We start from the raw sequence: 20,872 nt of genomic DNA on the forward strand, positions 1-20,872 counted from the left end.
GTGGAATTTAGAGAAGCTTGAGGAAGAGGAGGTAAAGAAGATTTTTGAGGAGGACATCGCAAGAGGTCTGAGTAAAAAAGATAAGGTAGAAAATGTAGAAGAAGAATGGGAGAATGTTAAAAAGGAAATTCTTAAATCAGCAGAAGCAAACTTAGGCGGAATAAAGAGAACTGGTAGAAAACCTTGGGTTTCAGGTTATATATTGCAGCTGGTGGATGAACGTAGAAAATATAAGAATGCTAGTGATGAAGAAAGTAAAAGGAACTATCGGCAATTAAGAAATGCTATAAACAGGAAGTGCAAACTGGCGAAAGAAGAGTGGATTAAAGAAAAGTGTTCAGAAGTGGAAAGAGAAATGAACATTGGTAAAATAGACGGAGCATACAGGAAAGTTAAGGAAAATTTTGGGGTACATAAATTAAAATCTAATAATGTGTTAAACAAAGATGGTACACCAATATATAATAAGAAAGGTAAAGTCGATAGATGGGTGGAATATATTGAAGAGTTATACGGAGGAAATGAATTAAAAAATGGTGTTATAGAGGAAGAAGAGGAAGTTGAGGAGGATGAAATGGGAGAAACAATACTGAGATCTGAATTAAAGAGAGCATTAAAAGATTTAAATGGCAGAAAGACTCCTGGAATAGACGGAATACCTTTAGAATTACTGCGCAGTGCAGGTGAGGAAGCGATTGATAGATTATACAAACTGGTGTGTAATATTTATGAAAAAGGGGAATTTCCATCAGACTTCAAAAAAAGTGTTATAGTCATGATACCAAAGAAAGCAGGGCAGATAAATGTGATGAATACAGAACAATTAGTTTAACTAGTCATGCATCAAAAATCTTAACTAGAATTCTATACAGAAGAATTGAGAGGAGAGTGGAAGAAGTGTTAGGAGAAGACCAATTTAGTTTCAGGAAAAGTATAGGGACAAGGGAACAATGTTAGGCCTTAGATTAGTAGTAGAAGGAAGATTAAAGAAAAACAAACCAACATACTTGGCGTTTATAGACCTAGAAAAGGCATTCGATAACGTAGACTGGAATAAAATGTTGAGCATTTTTAAAAATTAGGGTTCAAATACAGAAATAGAAGAACAATTGCTAACATGTACAGGAACCAAACAGCAACAGTAACAATTGAAGAACATAAGAAAGAAGCCGTAATAAGAAAGGGAGTCCGACAAGGATGCTCCCTATCTCCATTACTTTTTAATCTTTACATGGAACTAGCAGTTAATGATGTTAAAGAACAATTTAGATTTTCGGAGTAACAGTACAAGGTGAAAAGATAAAGATGCTACGATTTGCTGATGATATAGTAATTCTAGCCGAGAGTAAAAAGGATTTAGAAGAAACAATGAACGGCATAGATGAAGTCCTACGCAAGAACTATCGCATGAAAATAAACAAGAACAAAACAAAAGTAATGAAATGTAGTAGAAATAACAAAGATGGACCACTGAATGTGAAAATAGGAGGAGAAAAGATTATGGAGGTAGAAGAATTTTGTTATTTGGGAAGTAGAATTACTAAAGATGGACGAAGCAGGAGCGATATAAAATGCTGAATAGCACAAGCTAAACGAGCCTTCAGTAAGAAATATAATTTGTTTACATCAAAAATTAATTTAAATGTCAGGAAAAGATTTTTGAAAGTGTATGTTTGGAGTGTCGCTTTATATGGAAGTGAAACTTGGACAATCGGAGTATCTGAGAAGAAAAGATTAGAAGCTTTTGAAATGTGGTGCTATAGGAGAATGTTAAAAATCAGATGGGTGGATAAAGTGACAAATGAAGAGATATTGCGGCAAATAGATGAAGAAAGAAGCATTTGGAAAAATATAGTTAAAAGAAGAGACAGACTTATAGGCCACATACTAAGGCATCCTGGAATAGTCGCTTTAATATTGAAAGGACAGGTAGAAGGGAAAAATTGTGTAGGCAGGCCATGTTTGGAATATGTAAAACAAATTGTTAGGGATGTAGGATGTAGAGGGTATACTGAAATGAAACAACTAACACTAGATAGGGAATCTTGGAGAGCTGCATCAAACCAGTCAAATGACTTAAGACAAAAAAATAACTGAATAACATTGTTTTACAAAGTAATACACTTTTTTTGAGTCGCCAGTTGATTGGTTTGATGCTATTCCTTTATGTTCTTAACTAACCTTTACTCCCATCATATTTACTGTTTACATATTCAATTTCGGTTTTTATCTATTCCTCCTCGGTTTTTATCTGTCTTCCTCTTCAGTTTTTGTTTTCTACGCAATTACTCTTATCATCATACTAATCAAACATAGATAGCTTAATATATTGCCCATCAATGTATTAAGAGATTGGTTTGTCTTTGCCTTGTGGCTTGGTCTTTATGGTTTGTCTTTACAAGATTCTAATACAAATTTTTCTCATATTTTATTTGTCTTAGACTTCATTTTGAATTTTACTAACTTTGTTATTTTCTACATATTAATATAATAATGCATTTAAAGGCTTTTTCATTTCTGTTTTTCCTATTATCCATGCTTCACTGCTATTAAGTGTAACCCATACAGATTTCTTCAAGAATATCTTTCTAATTCTTAGATCTATATTTAATAGCTAACAAGAGACTTATTATTTTTTTTTGTACACAAAATTTCTCCTTGCTTGTGCCATCTCTTTTGATGTCATCACTACTCAGTTCACCTATTGTAACTTTACTACCTGAATAGTAAAATCCTTCCACTTCTGGTATAATGTAATATTTAATTCTTCATTATTCTTGTTACCTCTTCCTCTCACTTTTGTTATAGTCTCACTTATTTTCAAATGAATTTTTTATTCTAACAACTAATCCATACCATTTAATATAATTTATCTTTGTTTTCTCTCATCACAACAAATCATCAGCAAATTTTAACTTTATTCTTATTTTAACTTCAATTCCTGTATTTCTTCTTCTAAATAAAAGTTTGAAGTCAGTAGGAACAGAGTATATCCTTGTCTCAATCCTTTCTCCATTTTCTATTAATCAAATTTTTTTACTTGATTCTTGTATTACCTGATTATTACTTTGATTATAAATTACCCATTGCTTCCCATATTTATGCTTAAATGTTAAAATGGAGTAAAATTTTCATTCACGTTATCAAGTTCTCTCCAGATCTGCAGATGTTTTGTGTGTGTGTGTGTGTGTGTGTGTGTGTGTGTGTGTGTGTGTGTGTGTGTGTGTGTACAAATGTGCTTTATTCTTTTTAAGATTGCCCTGAAAAATTGTTCTAAAGGCCTAATTGTCTTCTGTTGTATACATACAGGTGACCCAGAAATGTATACCCATTTTGGAATGAACCGAACTCTGTTACTATTACTCTAACCTGTAATTTGTTTGTCATCACATGTGTGTGAACTAATGCAATTTATTTCAGTTACAATGCCTGAGTGGTCAGTGGAACATCACATGTTCACATTCAATGTGTAATGTGAGGCGGCGATTCGAATTTCTAGATTCGGAGATGTTCCTTGGCACCCTTGATCTCCCGATCTAAGTTATGTGACCTCTTCCTGTAGGAATACTCAAAGGAGTGGGTGTACATTGAGAAACCCCCCTTACAGTATAGCAACAAGACAGGTATTCATAGGGAGGTACAGTAGATCATGCAGGAGACACTGGAACGGGTGTGGGTCAGCTTCATTTCTCGTCTTGAAATATGAGTCAGGGAAGATGGTCATTATCTTCCAGATGTAACTCTGCCATCTAAAATAAATGGCATCTGTTTCTCCATATGTTCCAGCCAACATAATAAAGTTTGGTGAAAAATTACCTGTGTTGTATGTTCATTCCAAAACGGATATACTATGTCTAAAATCAAATATCAAATCAAATTTAAAACATCTTTTACTGCTTGTTCTACTTGTCTATATATTATTCTGCAGAGTATTTTCTAGGTATGAGGTGTGCAGCTGATAGTGTGATAGTTTTTTCATGTATCTGCTCTTGCTTTCTTTGGTATGGGAACAGGTACACTTCATTTAAAACCTTAGGCTATTTCTGTAGTCTCATAAATTTTACACGCTAACAGATAAACCTTATCCAATCGTAATCCTCTCATACAACATAGTAATTCAGATGTCTATCATCGAATTACTTTACTGATTTATTTTTGTTTAAATCTTTCAGAGATCTGTCAAATTCAGAGGTGATAGAATCACCTCTGAAATTATCTTTGATTTCTTTCTCCTCATTTAGTTCTTTGTCAGATAATCCTTTTCTTCTACACAGTGCTATTTATTCCTGTTAGCAGTTAACTTTTTCTGCTTTCTGCACCTTTGATACTAATGGATTTTGGTTTCACTCCTTCAAAGTTTTTTCTTTATTACTTTGTATGCTTTCTAGTAATCATAGTTTTTTATATTTACTAGTTTTTTGTTTTTTTATTTTTTATTTATTTAGCCAGTCTTTCTTTTGCTATCTTATCCTTCTATTAATTTTTGTCTTTTATAATAACTATATTATAGTAATAATATTTATTATATTATATATTCATTTTCAGAATTTATAATACCCAGCTAAGAAAATTATATATAATTCTAACAATTGATTTTAAAAGCACTCCGTAAAAGAAAAAAAAATTATTTTATAAAATATAATAAACTATTTCTGTTACATAAACACCATGATAAAACCAAATTTTTCAAAAGAAAACATGGAAGTACATGAAAGATTTAATATCAGTGATCTTTATTTACTTTTAAATTTCAAAAAAAAAAATTAATGGTGTAGTTTTACACCATTAATAATATTGGTCTTTTCACCATTATTTACACTCATTTTTTCTTTTTTATACATTATATAGCCCATCAACCAAAATATAATCAGAATCAAGAAACAGTTAAATAGAAACTGATTAAATAATTAAGTTGTATATAGAGAAGTTGTTTACTTAATAAAGAAGCCTTCTGGTAGGGAATTTTTAATTTGTTTGATGATGTGTGTTTCTGAATTATTATTATTATTTTTTTCTTAAGGGAAATAAGACATATTTATATTTACTTAGTTCTGAAGAGAGGCAAACCACAGGCAAATGTATGGGCCCAAGACATGCAGATTTAAGTAATACAGGAGCATGAAAAAAGAATGTTCTTTCATTTATCATGATAAAATGATCCTATAAAAATATATAATTATAAAAAAGTTATTAAAAATATAAAAAAAAAATATAAATAATCATAAAAAATTATTATTTCTAGACTATTTCTTGTAGCCACATATTTAGTATAAAATTTAATGCCTGTCTGTGAAAAACTGAATTCGTGTAGTACTTTCACTGCTAAGTGACCATAGTTTAATGACTGAAAAATTTATAATCATTATTATTGATAATTATTTTATTTTTTATTTTTTTGTGAAAATCATAAACAGTATAAATTTCATTAATAAAATTATCTTTAAAGAAAAACAAAAACATGAGTAGTCATTCTATCTGCTAACATGAATCCACTCGTTATGCTTTAAACAAGTTATGAAATAAGTATGCGTAATAAGAATATTTGATATTAATCTAATTTTTGTAATTAATTTTATAAAATTACTAAATGATATTAATTTTTTTAATAGTTTAAAAATGTATAATATTTTATTAATTATATATTATTACAATTTTTATTTTTTAGCCATTAATAGTTAGTTATACTTAATAATTAAATATTATTAAAAACAAAATTATTCTTTATTTTCAACATCTCACTAAAAAAAGAAAAAACCAAAGTAATCCTTTTTATTATGGAAATTATAAACAAAAGCAAATTAATTGTCACAACTGTTAATTTATAATCAATAGACTGAAAATTGTGTGACATAGGGTGAATGTTTTTTGACCCAGTTTTACTTCAATTGCTGTAATAAACGTACAAGAACTAATTCAACCAATGTATCAAGAATATAAATATATATATATTATCCTTATACAAATAGACCCATATTTCATTTGATATAGAAGTGTGTAGACTTTTAGTGCATACAAAACTAAGAATCTGAGTAGAGAATAAAAATATGTTGCTTGTCGTTACTATTTTTTTTTTAATGTACATATATATATGAAATTAAATATCAACAACAGTAAGAGAAAGTTGTTTTACATGAATTATAAGTATTTATTTATTAACGATAACAGAAATTTATTGTGTTCTAGGTAGATGCTTCTAACAATTATTAAAAAGATAATGTTAAAAGCTTTTGTATTTTTTATTTACTCAGTTTAAGCATGAAATAATCTATAAGTATTTTAATATCGTTTTCAATATTTATTTTAATTTTTTTTTGTGATTTACTGTATATAACAAATTCATGGAGTTAGTAGAAAGGAAAACATTATACTTATGTAATTTGGCAACTCTGTGTCATAACAATTTAAATGTGTGAACACCTGACCTCGAGATAAGGGATAACAGTGTTGTTGCTAATTTATTCATGTAACATGAGTATTTCAAATAATATTAAAGTGAAATTTCTTTAACATATGTACCATTATCATAACAAAACTTATGTATTAGTATTTAATTGTTCATACAAAATTTATATGATAAATTTTAATTCATTTAATTACCAGACATAACTACACTCATTACTTTCTCAGGTCATTTGTGATCATGAAGTACAAAAATTTTGAAGTAAAAGAAGTATTGTGATTTCAACAGAAATATCAATTCTGACCATCCCTGATTCCACTTTGACTAGTTTCGACATGACTTCTGTACATATGTATGTACATATCTTGCTTAACTCAGAAACAATTAGCAAGGATGTTAAAATTTTGGATTGTTGTAACATTTAGTTTTGCACTTCCTATTATGATACAATCGGCTAAACCAAAAGTGCCCAAAAAAACCCAAAATCTCAAAAACTTTGGATTTTGGACTTTTTCGTAATTGAAGTAATAAGCCCTCATTGAGAGCTTTTCAACGATATATCATAAGTGGTACTTATTTTCATTGGTTCCAGAGATATAGCCAAATAACATTTTAATTAGTAAAATATTTGAATCTTACAAGGAAGACACATCGGTTTGAATCGGACTTCATATCATATTTTTTACCTTTTTTTAATTTAAATATATTGATTTAATAATTATTAACCCATGATTAAAAAAAAAATTACAATTAAAAAAATATATATGAAAAAAATCAGAAGTTATTAGTGACATTAAATTTATATACTTTTAAAAATGTGTATGTGAATTTAATATTATTACGTATGTGTATATTAGATTTGGTGAAACATCTGATTATTTAATATTAATTGAAATTTAGAATAGTATTGTTTTTGGATTTTCTAGTTTAATTTCTGTTTGTTTTAATTATTCTGCAATTTCTGTTAATTTTATATACACTAAAGTTAACTATAGAATGACTGAAAAATAGACCCTCACAAGAACAACATATACAATGAGGCATACATGTCCGATTTTTAATAAATTGCAAAAAATTCTTATCTTTTAGTTCATTACTCCACTGATATTTTCGGACAATATTCTACCTAAGTCGGAGTTGATAATCATCTCATTTATTTGTTTTTTGTTGCCAATCATTTAATCTCTCTTTGGTTTGATATAATTCTTCTCATCTTAATTTATGTAGATGTTCTCTCATTTGTGTACAAATTTTCTCTCTATATTCATCAACCTCTCTCTCTTAATCTTTTTATTCTTTCCTTGGTTTTAACATTTTGTTCCTCTTTATATTTATCATCTTTTAATTTTTTTTATTCTTAACATTTTCTTTCTCTTCATGTTCATCTTCTTGTCGTTTTTTTTAGATATATTTCTTCATGTTATCTTTCTTTTTCCTTTATAATTGTTTCTTTTTCATTTTTGATTATTCATCAAATAATCCAATAATAAAAACTGAGTATTTTACATCGTAAGGTCGAAATTTACATTTGTAACAAGTATACAGCAGTACACTAAACAGAATAGTGTATTATTAACATTTATTTATACGATGTCCAGAAATCTGAAATTTCTGTTAATCAGCAACTCACAAAGATATGAATAATACTGATCTAGTAATATGAGTAACAAAGGGACTTTTGCTCTATCCAAATATTTCATGTAAGATTGTTGAATTATTATAATTATTTGATATTAATAATAACTAATATTTCAGCAATTGTGTAACTGTCCACTTTTTTAAAGAATTGGAGATCGTATCTCACTTACAAATGAAATAAGTTTAAATGAAGTGCAGCAATAAATATTTAATTTAATAGGTGTAAAAGTAAGTCATGCAGTGTCCACATCAGATTTGTTTCCTATTATAACTGAATTTCATGATTTATATAAACATTTGATTTACTTACAAGAATTTGTTCATTTTTTAATTAATTAAACATTCCATTTGAATATTAGAGGGGAATAACATTTACATATACATATACTGTTAAACACATAACACTTTCTTTGCCGTTTTGCATTTTGTTAAAGAACTTGCAGTAATGCTTAAATTAACATTGAACTGCTGAACTGTGTACTTATTGTCACAGTAGTATTCTTTTATTTATCAGAATGTATGTATTAAATTGTATTGCTGTATTTTCTCTTGCTTGGAATTTATTTTTATACATTTATTAAGATTCATGTTTAATAAGGTATAATTTGTATTTAATGTTACAAACTATTCAACTTATTCCAATGAGAAGGATAGAATAAATAAGACAAAAGAAAAAAAAGAAGTGTGAAAATTTGCTAGAAAAAAACTTGAAACCAGCTGACCCTAGAAACCAATGAATCAGAATTAAAATTTCAGTATTATGAATTAAGCCTATTTGTTTTGTAGATTTCTTTCACAACATAATTTAATAAATATTCTATGTTATACAACTTTTCTATTTGTTATGTTGTTACATCAATAGCATTGTGATTAGTTTGAACAGTTGTCATTATAAATTATTGTGTTGTTTCAGATTATGTGTTGGCATGTAGTCTAAGTGGAGGATTACACTGCTAGCTTTCTAGACTATGGGAGAGTGTACACAGGACATTGTGTCTTGGTAAGGTGGTTTATTATTTAATTGATCATATTCTTATATTAGTAATTAATTATTTAATAAACAGTTAATGTGTTAATGTTTGGATAATTTTAATTCTTTATTTTATTTTTGGTGTAATTCATTTTTTAAAACTTTCTCTTGTATTTTAAATTATATTAGAGATAATAGCTTTTTCTGATCTATTATAGCTATGTAAAGTTATCAAATTCACGTAAAAGATTTTTGATAATATAGTTCATTTTTATCTTTCACACGTAGTTAACAAAATTCGCAAAAGGCTCCTGTCATATTTAGTGTTGATTATTATTTTTTCATTCTTATCTCATTGTGTCCTTTTAAGAAAGAAAAGATGACTTGAAGAATTTTACATTGACTTTTTAAGTGATTATATGCTTTATCATCAATGATTACATTTCAACTGGGTTATCAAAGTTGTAATTATTCTCTTCCCTCTCCTCTCTCACTCTCTCCTTTGTGTGTGCGTGCGCGCGGCGCGTGCGTGTGCAATTTTTTAAGTTAAGTTAGTGAAAGTAAAATAATAGAATTCCAAATAAAGGAAATGAAGAAACAAAAAAAAACAAAGTTTCTTTTTCACATTCTTTTGTATCATTTTTACTTTCACTTTTAGTCTTCAAACGTACCAGTTTGAAAGAGAGTTTTGTCTTTTAAATAAATGCATTTATTTACATTAACACTGCTGCAAGTACTTCATGTAAATTATCGGGCTTTGAATGTAGCCACCAAAAATAAATTTTCTTGGCAAGCTAATCATAAAGATTTCTTTTTTGTGAATGTTTTTGTTGGACGTATTATTATCATATTTAATTGTGCTTTACTGCTTTCTTAAGCTTATGGTATTTTGATTATCTAGACAGTTGCTTATGATACTTTAGTTTCATTATGGTTAAAAAAAAAATTTATTTGTTTGTTTAGAATAATTTGTTATTACAGAGCTCTATGTGAATTGGTTATTTATTTATTTATTTTTCGTTTTATTCTTCATGCTTTGTAAATTAATGATACATATTCATCAGTTTTTGCTTAATCTTGCTAAGTCGAATGGTTTGGTGCTTTGGTAGCTGTTGACAGCTTTATCAGTATCTTCTTATAAGACACAGAATGTGATTTTTTTTTGCTGAATTATTGTTTTTAATTGTTAAATAATCATTGCTCATAACTGTTGCTGTAAACAATAAAAAGAAGATATTCTTAAAATCATATTTTATAATTTGTAAATTAGAACTACTTATTGATTTAACAGTTAATTATTAGCAAATTTTTTTTTCGCTTTGAAGGTATGAATGTTCCAGTGTGAGTTAAGTTTTTAATTATTATTAATCTATGTTTACAATTTAAGTCTACTTTTTATAATCTGTGAACTGCTGAAGTAACTGCTGTTGTGTTATCTCTCTACTACTACATTTGATCTAGTAAACAAAAAAAAATTGATGTGCAGTTTATGTGTTTTATTTTTATTTTTTTTGGGCGCTGATCATAAGCTGCTGAATGAGTGTTGTTCATAGGTTGATATTAAATTAGTCTAATCTATGTATAATTCTATTTATTTTTTCAACAACATCGTGTTTGTTACTGTTCCTTTCAAATGTGGACTCTACTTTCAACTCATAAGTTCTATTTTAATTTCATTTATTCCTTTTTTTATATTAATTTTTTTTCTTACATTTTACTGATAAAAGATCTTGGAATGAATCAGGGAGTAACATCTTAAAAAATAAAAGCATGCAAATACTAACAGTAAGAACTATGTTTATAATAGATTAACCAACATTTTAATTACTGTTGGCATGTTGTAGATAGGACTTCAATTTAAAAGATTTATATTTTTGTGATCAAAGAAATTAATTGAGTTTTCAAAACAACTTTAACTTTTTTTTTAATCTAGGATTGCTCTCTAGTTCGTTGGGTGTAAATCCATTTACATTTATTTGATTAGCCTTTTCCAATCTTAAGCTGACAGATTTAAATCGAGTACTGGTAATTGATTACTAGCGAGTAAAGAATAGATTTCCATGAATTTTAATGCAAAACTAGAGTATCATAGAAATGTAATCTTATGAACTGCAATTAAATAATGGATATCTTAATTGTGGTATCATCCAATTACTTTCCAGTTCCCAAGTTTTCCTGATTTGAATCTTGGTCATACTTGATATTATTCTACAAAACTTCCAGTTCATATTTCCATATACAAGTTTCCTGTTTATAAAATGAATTAAACATAAAAAAAGATTATGGGTTCACCTAGCAAGGTTATCTGCTTCTGAAGAGATAGGTTTATTTTTCTACTGCTTGAGTAAAACTGATATTACTGTTTTTTAATGTATATGTTTGCCATGTAGTGTGTATGTTCTTCAGATTGTAACTACAATACTACAGAAAGAAAAAGCAAAAATAAATTGCATTTTTCTTAAATTTTCCATCAGTTTCAGTTTTTAATTTCTTAATAAGTATGCTCACTCCTGCTTTGAATTTAATAAAAATTCTTTCTTCTACCATTATGTATCTAAGAGTGAACCTTAATATTATATTTTTTAAATTGTTTATGTGATAAACTACAATTTAAAATGATTTTGCCAGCAAGATAAATGCACTATTTTTAAATGCAGTTTATTTATTGATTATAATTTGCTCATTACAAAGAATAAAATGTTGTTTCTTTGCTAATGTACATTATAAGTCATAATTTGTCAAAAACAAACCTTCTTTTAGAGGTATTGTAATGTATATTGCAAATATATTTCAAAATTCATCAACTGACGAGGTCAATAAATAGTAATAGCCGGTAATAGCAAAAATTATAAGATACTTAATCAGATAGAAACTAATTTGTATAATTTGTATCTATAAGGTAGCTTCAGAAGGTTCCTGAAATATATTTACTTTTTTGAAAACTCTATGTATTATAAAAAGGTTTATATTATGTTATCTTAAAAAGTATTTCCCTTTGGTAGCAGATTAAACATGACAATTATCATCAATACTAACACAATCCTAATGCAATGAGGGCCACTTGTTCCATTTATCAACTTGTGTCACATAAACTTATGTGTTTTTCTCATAGCTATTTTGCCATGTTTTTAAAATACATTTTGTTTCTGACAGCAATTTTTAAGCTAAGCACAAATTTGACATTTGCATGCTGTTTAGTAATGGAAAATTTTTAATCGCAGTGGTCTCTAACATACATTACATAAACATATAGCTGTTGATATTGCTGGAAAGGAACAAGAACATGATGCTGGCCATTTTGTGACATCGTGAATGCTGCCAACTTATGAAAAAATAATTTTCCCGTCATGATTACTTTTTCAAACAGAAGGTGCCGATTCCAGGAACTTTTTGAAGCTACCGCTTATAGGTATTATTTTTTTTTTTTTTATTATTATTATTGAATTCAGTATTATTATTTACATAGAATGAATTTTGATTTTTAAGACAATGTATGGATCAATATATTTTTATTAAAATTTTTCAAAAAAATTATGTATATAAATTTTTATTTTTAATGCTTTCTATCTCCATTTTGGTCTATATTATTTTTTATGTAGTTTCTCGTATTATAATATTAGTTTCATTATTATTAGTGTACATGTGTGCTGTATAAATCATGTTTTGTGAATATTGATATTGTGGTTATTATTCAGCTTTCAGTACTATTGTTATTTGCAATCCTAAACTGTATGTGTGTCTGGTAATTAATAGCAGGATTTTCTTGTTTTGTTAATTATATTATTGTCTGATTATTTATGATCAAAAATAAAAAAATTCAATTTATTTTTCCGGATTAGATATTATTACTTACTATTGGTTTTAAAGAAGAGATTGCATGCATTTTCAGACTTTAAGAAAATTCTTTAAAAGGATGTTTTTGTTTAATTCTTGCAGTGTGGAAATTGCAAACAATTCTTGATCTTGTGATGTGAAGATACAAATATTGAAATTACAGTATTTTTCTTATGTATTGAATAGTGAATAGTTGTGTAAACTGTTGCACTTGTAAAAATTGCTAGATTGAGTTATTCAGCTACAGTCTCTTTTAAACTTGCCAATAAAAACAAAATTGTCACTGCAAAATAATAAAAAGAATTTAGAGAAAAATTCCATTAAAACAAAAAAAATTATGTAGTTGGAAAATTAATTATGATTGAGGACTTTAAAAGAATGTGTATTGATTTATATAAAGTGATTCAGCATAATGAACTAAGAATTTTTTGTAGGAATTTTTAACATTTATTTGCTAAGTAAATCTTAGCATTAAATTATGAAATTAATTTTTTTTTTAATAAGAACTCCCAGAGATTTCTTTGCTGAGAATAAGATCCTTATGTCATTATTTATTAATTGATTCTGATTTAAACTGGTGTTAACTGGCTAACACCAATTTTATCAAACTGAAATACATTTCAGATTATTCATGTGGTAGTAGTGTGTTTTATTGCTTGATTAAATGTTGTTTTTAATTTTCTGTATTGTGTTAGCAATAAAAAACTGATACGTCTAATTGTTAATGTATTCCAAAAAAGAATTATATATATATATCTCATACAAAATATTACTTAGAAGTTTCTGGATCCAATTTTCTTCCTAAGGTTTTCTTCTAGATTTGACCATAAATGGTGTCAAAAGGGCAGTTGCATTATCAGAGAATTAATGTTTAATGATTCTTAACCCTTGTGATAATTATACATCAAAATCAGTATTTCTTTACATTCTTTTCACAAAGCTGTAAATAATTTAAATTATCAAATAAATTAATATATATGCATATTGATCTTTAAAAGATGTTTTACCGAAAAAAACTAGAAGAGTTTGTAAAATTTTTGCAGTTTATATGCTGAATGAAAAGATAATCTATGGTTTCATCTGTCTGATTGATATACCCACCTGGAGTATGCATACAACCACTTTCTGTGTTATATGCTCTGAAGCTTAGTATTAATAGTACAAGATCTGGCAGCTGATTTCTGCAGGTATCTGTTTTTTTAATAAAAATCGATTTAAATAATTGATTAATGATAATTTAATAGATAACTGCGGGTTGCCTGGCAAAAATTAGCCGCAATTTATCTTTAATTACATATATTGTAATTAATTTATTTTAATGAATAACAACTGTATTTTTTTTAAGTGAATTATAAACATCATTTGAAAGAAAATGATGTGAAGAATGTAAAAAACAATGGTTGTGTCAGCTCTCAGTCAACCACAAACCAAGTTGCCAGGCGTAAACAGATATGTTATTGTTAATTATTTATGCTCATCGTGTTTTTCAAAAAAATTATATACTGAATTGAAGTTTAATTTTTTCTGTAGATGATAACACATGGTTGCCTGTAAAAAAAAAATGGCCACATGTAGCGGTTGCCATTATTTAAATTAATTACTTTCAGTCTGGATAAGTATGAATGAGAGAGAAGAAATGCGCGCACTGTTACATATTGTAAAGAATGCAGCGCAACTATCATGTACAGAAAAAATTAAAGTTTGATTAAAAAAACCGATAACTGCAGAAATCAGCTGCCAGATCTTAGACTATAATATAAAAAATTTAAGATAAAAGTTAAGTGCTCTTTCTTTCATTGTTCCATTTTATTTTTCAAAATCAAATAGTAAAATGTTTTGCATTTAAATAATAAAACTGATTTTTACTTAATGGTCTAGTGGACTTAATGGTTCACTGCCTGATTTTTTCATATATTTTTACATAATAAATATGTGATAGACAATAATACTTTCCAGTTAGCTACATTGCTGACCCTGGATACCTGTAGCCCCTTGCCCCTTGTTTAGATTTTAGCTCATGATTTCGAGGAAACGTGAATCAAGTTCCATGTTGCAACTTTTCTCTTTATTTTCCCAAGACTTTAATTAGGTTTAGTAGTCTGTTGTTTTCCTTTATAAATGCATTATATTCATAAAAAAAATTATTAGTGCACAATATACATGAATTTTAATTTAGAGGGTTTTTTTGTATCCACAGACTGAAATTTTGCATTAAATTTCATTTACTCTGGAAATTAAAGCTAATAAATCTCAAGCAGCAACCAATTTGAAGTAAAATAATTTAATCATATTCACAGATTTTGTCTATAACTAGTATTAAATGTACCTTTGAGTCGGGATACCATATTTGAGATTCATTAGCTACATTTGGTAGAGCAAGAGAAACAAGTGGAGGCAAACTTCACAAAAATAAATCTACACAAAAAAGAATTTAAAAAAAATATAAAATGGAGTGAATATAATATGATTAAATCTAATCGTATTATAAAATAGAAAATAAGAAATCAATATGAAAAAGGAAAAATCACAACTGTACAACTAACAGAATAACTACTGGGAGTGCTAAATTTGAAAAAGGAGAAAAATGGGAACTTGAGGGGAAAATGTTATTATTTACACATGATCGTTATCTTGTGTAATTAATTCGCCTGGCTTTTTGTAATGAAATGAAATTATTTTATGATTTAATGAAGTGATAAATATTAACTCAGTCTTTGTAAGTCAAATGTTCTCTGCAATCTGCATTCTGTTTGTCATTACACAAACTTCAACTATCATTATTTTTTTATTATTATTATCCAACAATAATTACTTTTAAAATTATATTAATATAATAAGGCATTAATATTAAAATAAGGTATTAATATTACAATTACTTTATTTATTTTAGCTGTTATGTAGTGAATGTTGTGTAAATTCGATTTCAGTATATCTGGAAATACATGTGGCAAGTCACAGATAGTTTACAGTATTTAAGAGTTGTAGTTAAAAGAAAGTATATTTCCCATTAAAAATTAAATATATTATATATTTGTTATTATAGATAATCAAAAGTGTGGTTAAAATAGCTTATTAGTTGATAATTAACATGCCTTTTACCTTTTTACAAGCTGGTGATATAAAGGAGTGAATGAATAAATTAAAAAATTAATTACCAATTGCATGTTGATATCATTTTATATCAAGTATTTTTATAATGTGAAAATTATTTGATTATTAAGGGGTCAATGTATTTACTTTATTGATCATTTATTATGCGTAATATAATTCTATTTTTTTAAATTGTTTTGTATATAAGTTAATGTGACCTCAAATTCCACTTACTATAATATATATATAAATTGGCATATGAATTGTTTTGGAAAGAATCCACATGGCAGCCATTTAGTTGGTATGTTTTTTAATTAATTTTTGATTTTTTGAAAAATAACATATTTAAATATTCTATAATTTAGTCTTTAACATGTTCTGAGTCATTCATAATCAATGCCCAGTAAAAACTACGGAATATAAATTTATGAAAATTTGAATGCCTGTTCTTAAGGTGAAAGTACACACTGAAAAATGATTTTTTTGAATTTTTTGAAATTCCTAGTTTAAAAGTTTAAAATTAAGTAATAATGAAATTTACTATTTTTTTTTTTTTTATTTTTTGATAAATGAAGATATCAACTTGATTTTTGGTTTGTGTAATCTTTATGTGAATATCTAAAAACCAATTTCTAGATTTTTTTTTGAAATTTGACATTGATAAGGATGAAGAAAGGTAAAAAAATTTTTAACAATAATTACAAACTTTCCCTATTTCTAATCATACTAAACGAAATATTCAGTAGATTTGGGCTTGAAAATACTTTTCAGATAAATATCTAAAAATTATTTTTGGGTTTTTTGAATTTCAATTCTGTAAGGTGTGTAACAGTGTACAGTGTGGCGGCTCATCCAACACAGCCACCACCAGTGTTAGTGTGTGTGCGACGCAACCGGCTGCACCTACCACCAATTATTTTACTAAAAAACATAAAATAAAAAAAATTGACTGCAATGGGGAACACAAGTAACCATATAGAGCATGCAAAGCTATGAGACAGGGTGCTAGTGTATGTATATATATGCAAAAATGTTTATTACTGAAAAATTACAGTTAATAGTGATGGTTTCATGTTTGTAACGTTAAGTTTGCACCTGCTTCTCTTAGCCTAATTCTAATTCAGTTTGTTAATGATTATTGTACTACTTGTTTGCCTTATTTACCATTAAATAGGATATGCACTAATTCTTCTTAAAAAATAATAATTTTTTATTATTTGAATATGTAAACATTTATATATATCCAACTGTAGTTTGGTTAATGGTTAAATCTAAGATAACACTCAGGAAATATGAAAAATTGCTGTAATTTTAATTTCATATTACAGTTGAAAGATGTTGTTTCAGTATAATTATTATCATGCCTACATTTTCATAGTTTTATCTTTGTTATTGTTCTTTAATTTAAGAAAACTTTAATTTTTCCGTTATTTGTGTTATATTATTTTAAATAATATAATAATAATTTGTGTTTTATTTTATGTTTTATTTTATATATATATATATATATATATATATATATATATATATAAATACTCATTCTAATTGATTTAAATATTTTTATTTTTAGAAGTGACAGGTATTTTCATTCTCTAATATTTAAATTCATAAAACTATTGCTCTTCATTATAAAAGAAAACAGATGGGTAAACATATTTCAGTTGTGAAGATGTGAAAATGTAACAAAAAAATGTATTTCAGTGAGGTTGTAAAACATTAAATTATTAATTAAAAAAACTCAAGGCTACACTGAAAGGCTGAATTTTTATAAAATTTTGGAAGAAAAACTTTCTGCATTGTACATTAAACAATAAACATTCTTCATGGTGTTTTATGCATATAGTGTCAATAATTTGTCACAGATAGTTTACAGTATTTGAGAGTTGTAGTTAAAAGAAAGTTATTTGTGTGTTATTTATGTATTTTAAGCCAAAATTACAATTATGTTTATATATATTCAAAGGGTACTAGGAAACTTTTCAATATGACTATTTTTTTTAATAATTTTTCAAAATAATTTCCATCGCACATTATACACTTCTCATCCCTTAAAACCAGTTTTCAAAAAAAACTTGACATGTTTCATTGGAGATTTGGACACACTCATTGTCTCAAACTCTTAGGTGGTCACTATTGTTCATAAAATGCCTCCTCATTCTCTTCTTCACCTGGGGATATAACATGAAGTCACATGAAATGAGGGTGCTCTAATAGCTTTATTCCAGTGCTGGCAAAATGCTCAGAGCAAACTTTTGAGCAGTGTACTGGAGTGTTATTGTGATGAAGAAATCATGTGTCCATTCTTGAGTTTGGGCGCAGCTTCTTGACAGCTTTGACAATTGTAGACTGGTATTCCTTGTTATTCCTCTTTCCTGTAACTGTTTTCTCAATTTCCTGCACTACTCGCTCTAAAACTCCTCTCACTAAAAAATATGACCACCATTTTTCTTCTTCACTGATCTGGACTTTTGAATCCAGATTTATAGTCATGGGGGTCTCTCCTCAACTGTGAACACTCACACTTTTTTCTGAGCCTTGGTCAGGACATCTTAATAATACAGCCAAGTGTCATCGCCTGTTAGAATACTGTTCACATAAGGAAATTTTACATTTTTATCACTTCATGCCACCATGAAACACAATATGCCATCTGATAATTAGCCAAGTTATGCAGTACCAAACGCTACGAAGCTTTCTAATTTGAAGGTAATCTCAAAGAATAGCATAAACTGTTGGTCCATTAATGCCCAAGGACACCTTTATTTGGTTGTAAGTCACACACCTGTCTGTTCATTCATTTTTCATACTGCAACAATGTTTCCTGCAGTACAGACGAAGACAGTTGACCTGATCTTGGAGCATCCTCAACGCTAAAATTTCTTTGTTCAACTTCTTGATACCACCTAAATATTGTTGTTCAATATGAACAGTTCTCTGCAAGCACAGGAGTCATCTCCTGTAAACACTGATCAACATTTAAGTCGTGTACAAAATTGTAGCGCAGAATTTCCTAGTATTCAGTTTTTGACCACGTCATACCTCTTTTCACTAACAGATAAAATGTAAATGGCAAGTTGGGGGATCTGTTAAAACAAACACTAACTTGTAGCTGCCTGTGATGATCAGTTCTCCATTCAGTCGTATCGCAAAACTTTCTTAATGCCCTTTGTGTGTATGTGTGTATATTTTTATGCATGTGTGTGTGTTAGTGCAATTTTTTATTTTGTTTTACAGGTATCAGAAGAAAATTGGAACTTATGATAAACAACAATGGGAAAAAACTGTAGAACAACGTATTTTGAGTGGTTTTACTCATGTCCCAAAGAAAACTGCAAAATTAAAACCAGAACTCATAGATGTTGATTTAGTTAGAGGTATGTAGATAAAACAATATGATTCATATTTTTATAATGACTTTTAATGTCAAAATTTGATAAAATTTTTTACTGTGCAAATGAAGTGAAATAAAAATTATGTTAAGAATGAATTAGACATTCTTTATTTTTTATTTTTGTCACATTGAAATTTATTTATATAATAACGTATTTGGTGCAAAATAAATTTGTCGATGTGATGTAGTTGCTGAAGCTACGATTGTGAGATTATTATCAATTAAGCAGGATAACTGAAATCAATCAATAGATTTTTATCTTAAGGATACAATGAGGAACATTCATTATTAAGAAGAATAAATTGTTTTGATTGCTTGGATTGAAATCTTACCTAGTACATGCAATTTTCGTTGAATTAGCAGCTTTATCAGTAGATGTCAGAGTATGTCATTCTTCCCTGTAACTATTTTTTGAAGTGTATTTGGGATGAGAATGTTTGTAATCACAGTTTTAGAAAAAACTTTTCCTGCAGACCGATCTAAGAAGTGCTTATTGAAATATTATACAGAAAAATGATATTGAAGATTACAAATTATCGCTCAAACATAGTATTTAAAAATATTACAACATAAAAATGTATACCTTAACCCTTCTCACTCGGTCATAAACCAGCACATTATTTATGAAAATAAAACCATAAAATATCTTGAAACAGATACCTGTAATGAGTTCTCAATTTTTAAGTAGGTCAATTTGGTAAAATGTTTTTAAATGATTAATGAACTGCATTAACAACCTTGAAGCTTGTACTTGGGAATACAGAATGCAAATTCTGTAGATGAAAAATTTCATGTGTGACCAGGAGTTGACACTTGCAGTACTTTGTGGAATAAAAAGTGAAACCACTCTGCTGAGAAGATTGGCACATACCTGATTCAAAAAAACATAAAAGTACAAAAGCTGGTGGAGTAAGAATTCCTTTCATGGGAATTCTGCCTCCTCTTCATGAAAAGTGTTTTTTTACTGACTCAAGATGCATTACTAATAAATTATTAAGGGAGGAATTTGACATAAAATTTATAACAGTTTCTCTAAAAAATATTTTCTTGGCAACAGTACAAAATAAAAATAAAATAGTGTAGAAAACAACACTATAATTAAGTGTGTAATTTTTGTTTTTTACAAAATGATAAAATCTTGGAGTGCAAAAAAACTGATGATCATGCATAATGTTGTTTGTCAGTTGTAGTCTATTAAGAATTGTAATTGTAGCTATGAATCTAGAAAAATAAAAACTGCAATAAGAAAATGAAGTACAGTTATTTTTTTGAAAAATAATTTTTTCAAAATTAATTTTCCCAGGCCTAAAACATACATATGTAGACTTTGATTTCCTAGACACAGGCCTTCACTGTAAAAGGAGAGGTAAATCTGTTATTTTTATTCATTGGCTTAATTATCAGTTTGCAATTATAAAGTCCTTTTTTTAACACTAATACATTTAACAACAAAATTCATATCCAATAGAAGTTTTGGGGAGTGATTTCCCTCACCACCTGCTTTCTTTGTGCAGAAAATACAGCCATAAAACACGAGCACAGATGAAAA

At 27.8% G+C, this 20,872-nt stretch overlaps 1 protein-coding gene across 8 annotated transcripts in view; it reads left to right on the top strand.

Moving 5' to 3' along the window:
• phtf (putative homeodomain transcription factor) overlaps positions 1–20,872 on the top strand; it is a 169,136-nt gene that overhangs the window by 64,797 nt on the left and 83,467 nt on the right. For 4 of the 8 annotated variants that reach the window (XM_075359759.1, XM_075359800.1, XM_075359791.1 and 1 more), the window contains exons 2-4: positions 8,952–9,038; positions 12,230–12,417; positions 19,167–19,306. In XM_075359759.1, the coding sequence (XP_075215874.1) occupies positions 12,356–12,417; positions 19,167–19,306 (202 nt within the window). In that variant the 5' untranslated portion in view covers positions 8,952–9,038; positions 12,230–12,355. Of the gene's footprint in view, positions 1–8,951; positions 9,039–12,161; positions 12,418–19,166; positions 19,307–20,872 lie in introns of those variants that run through there. The other 4 variants (XM_075359808.1, XM_075359816.1, XM_075359778.1 and 1 more) reach the window with 3 other exon arrangements.

Source organism: Lycorma delicatula, chromosome 1 (genome assembly GCF_047948215.1).
Source record: "Lycorma delicatula isolate Av1 chromosome 1, ASM4794821v1, whole genome shotgun sequence".
Classification (NCBI taxonomy): domain Eukaryota; kingdom Metazoa; phylum Arthropoda; class Insecta; order Hemiptera; family Fulgoridae; genus Lycorma; species Lycorma delicatula.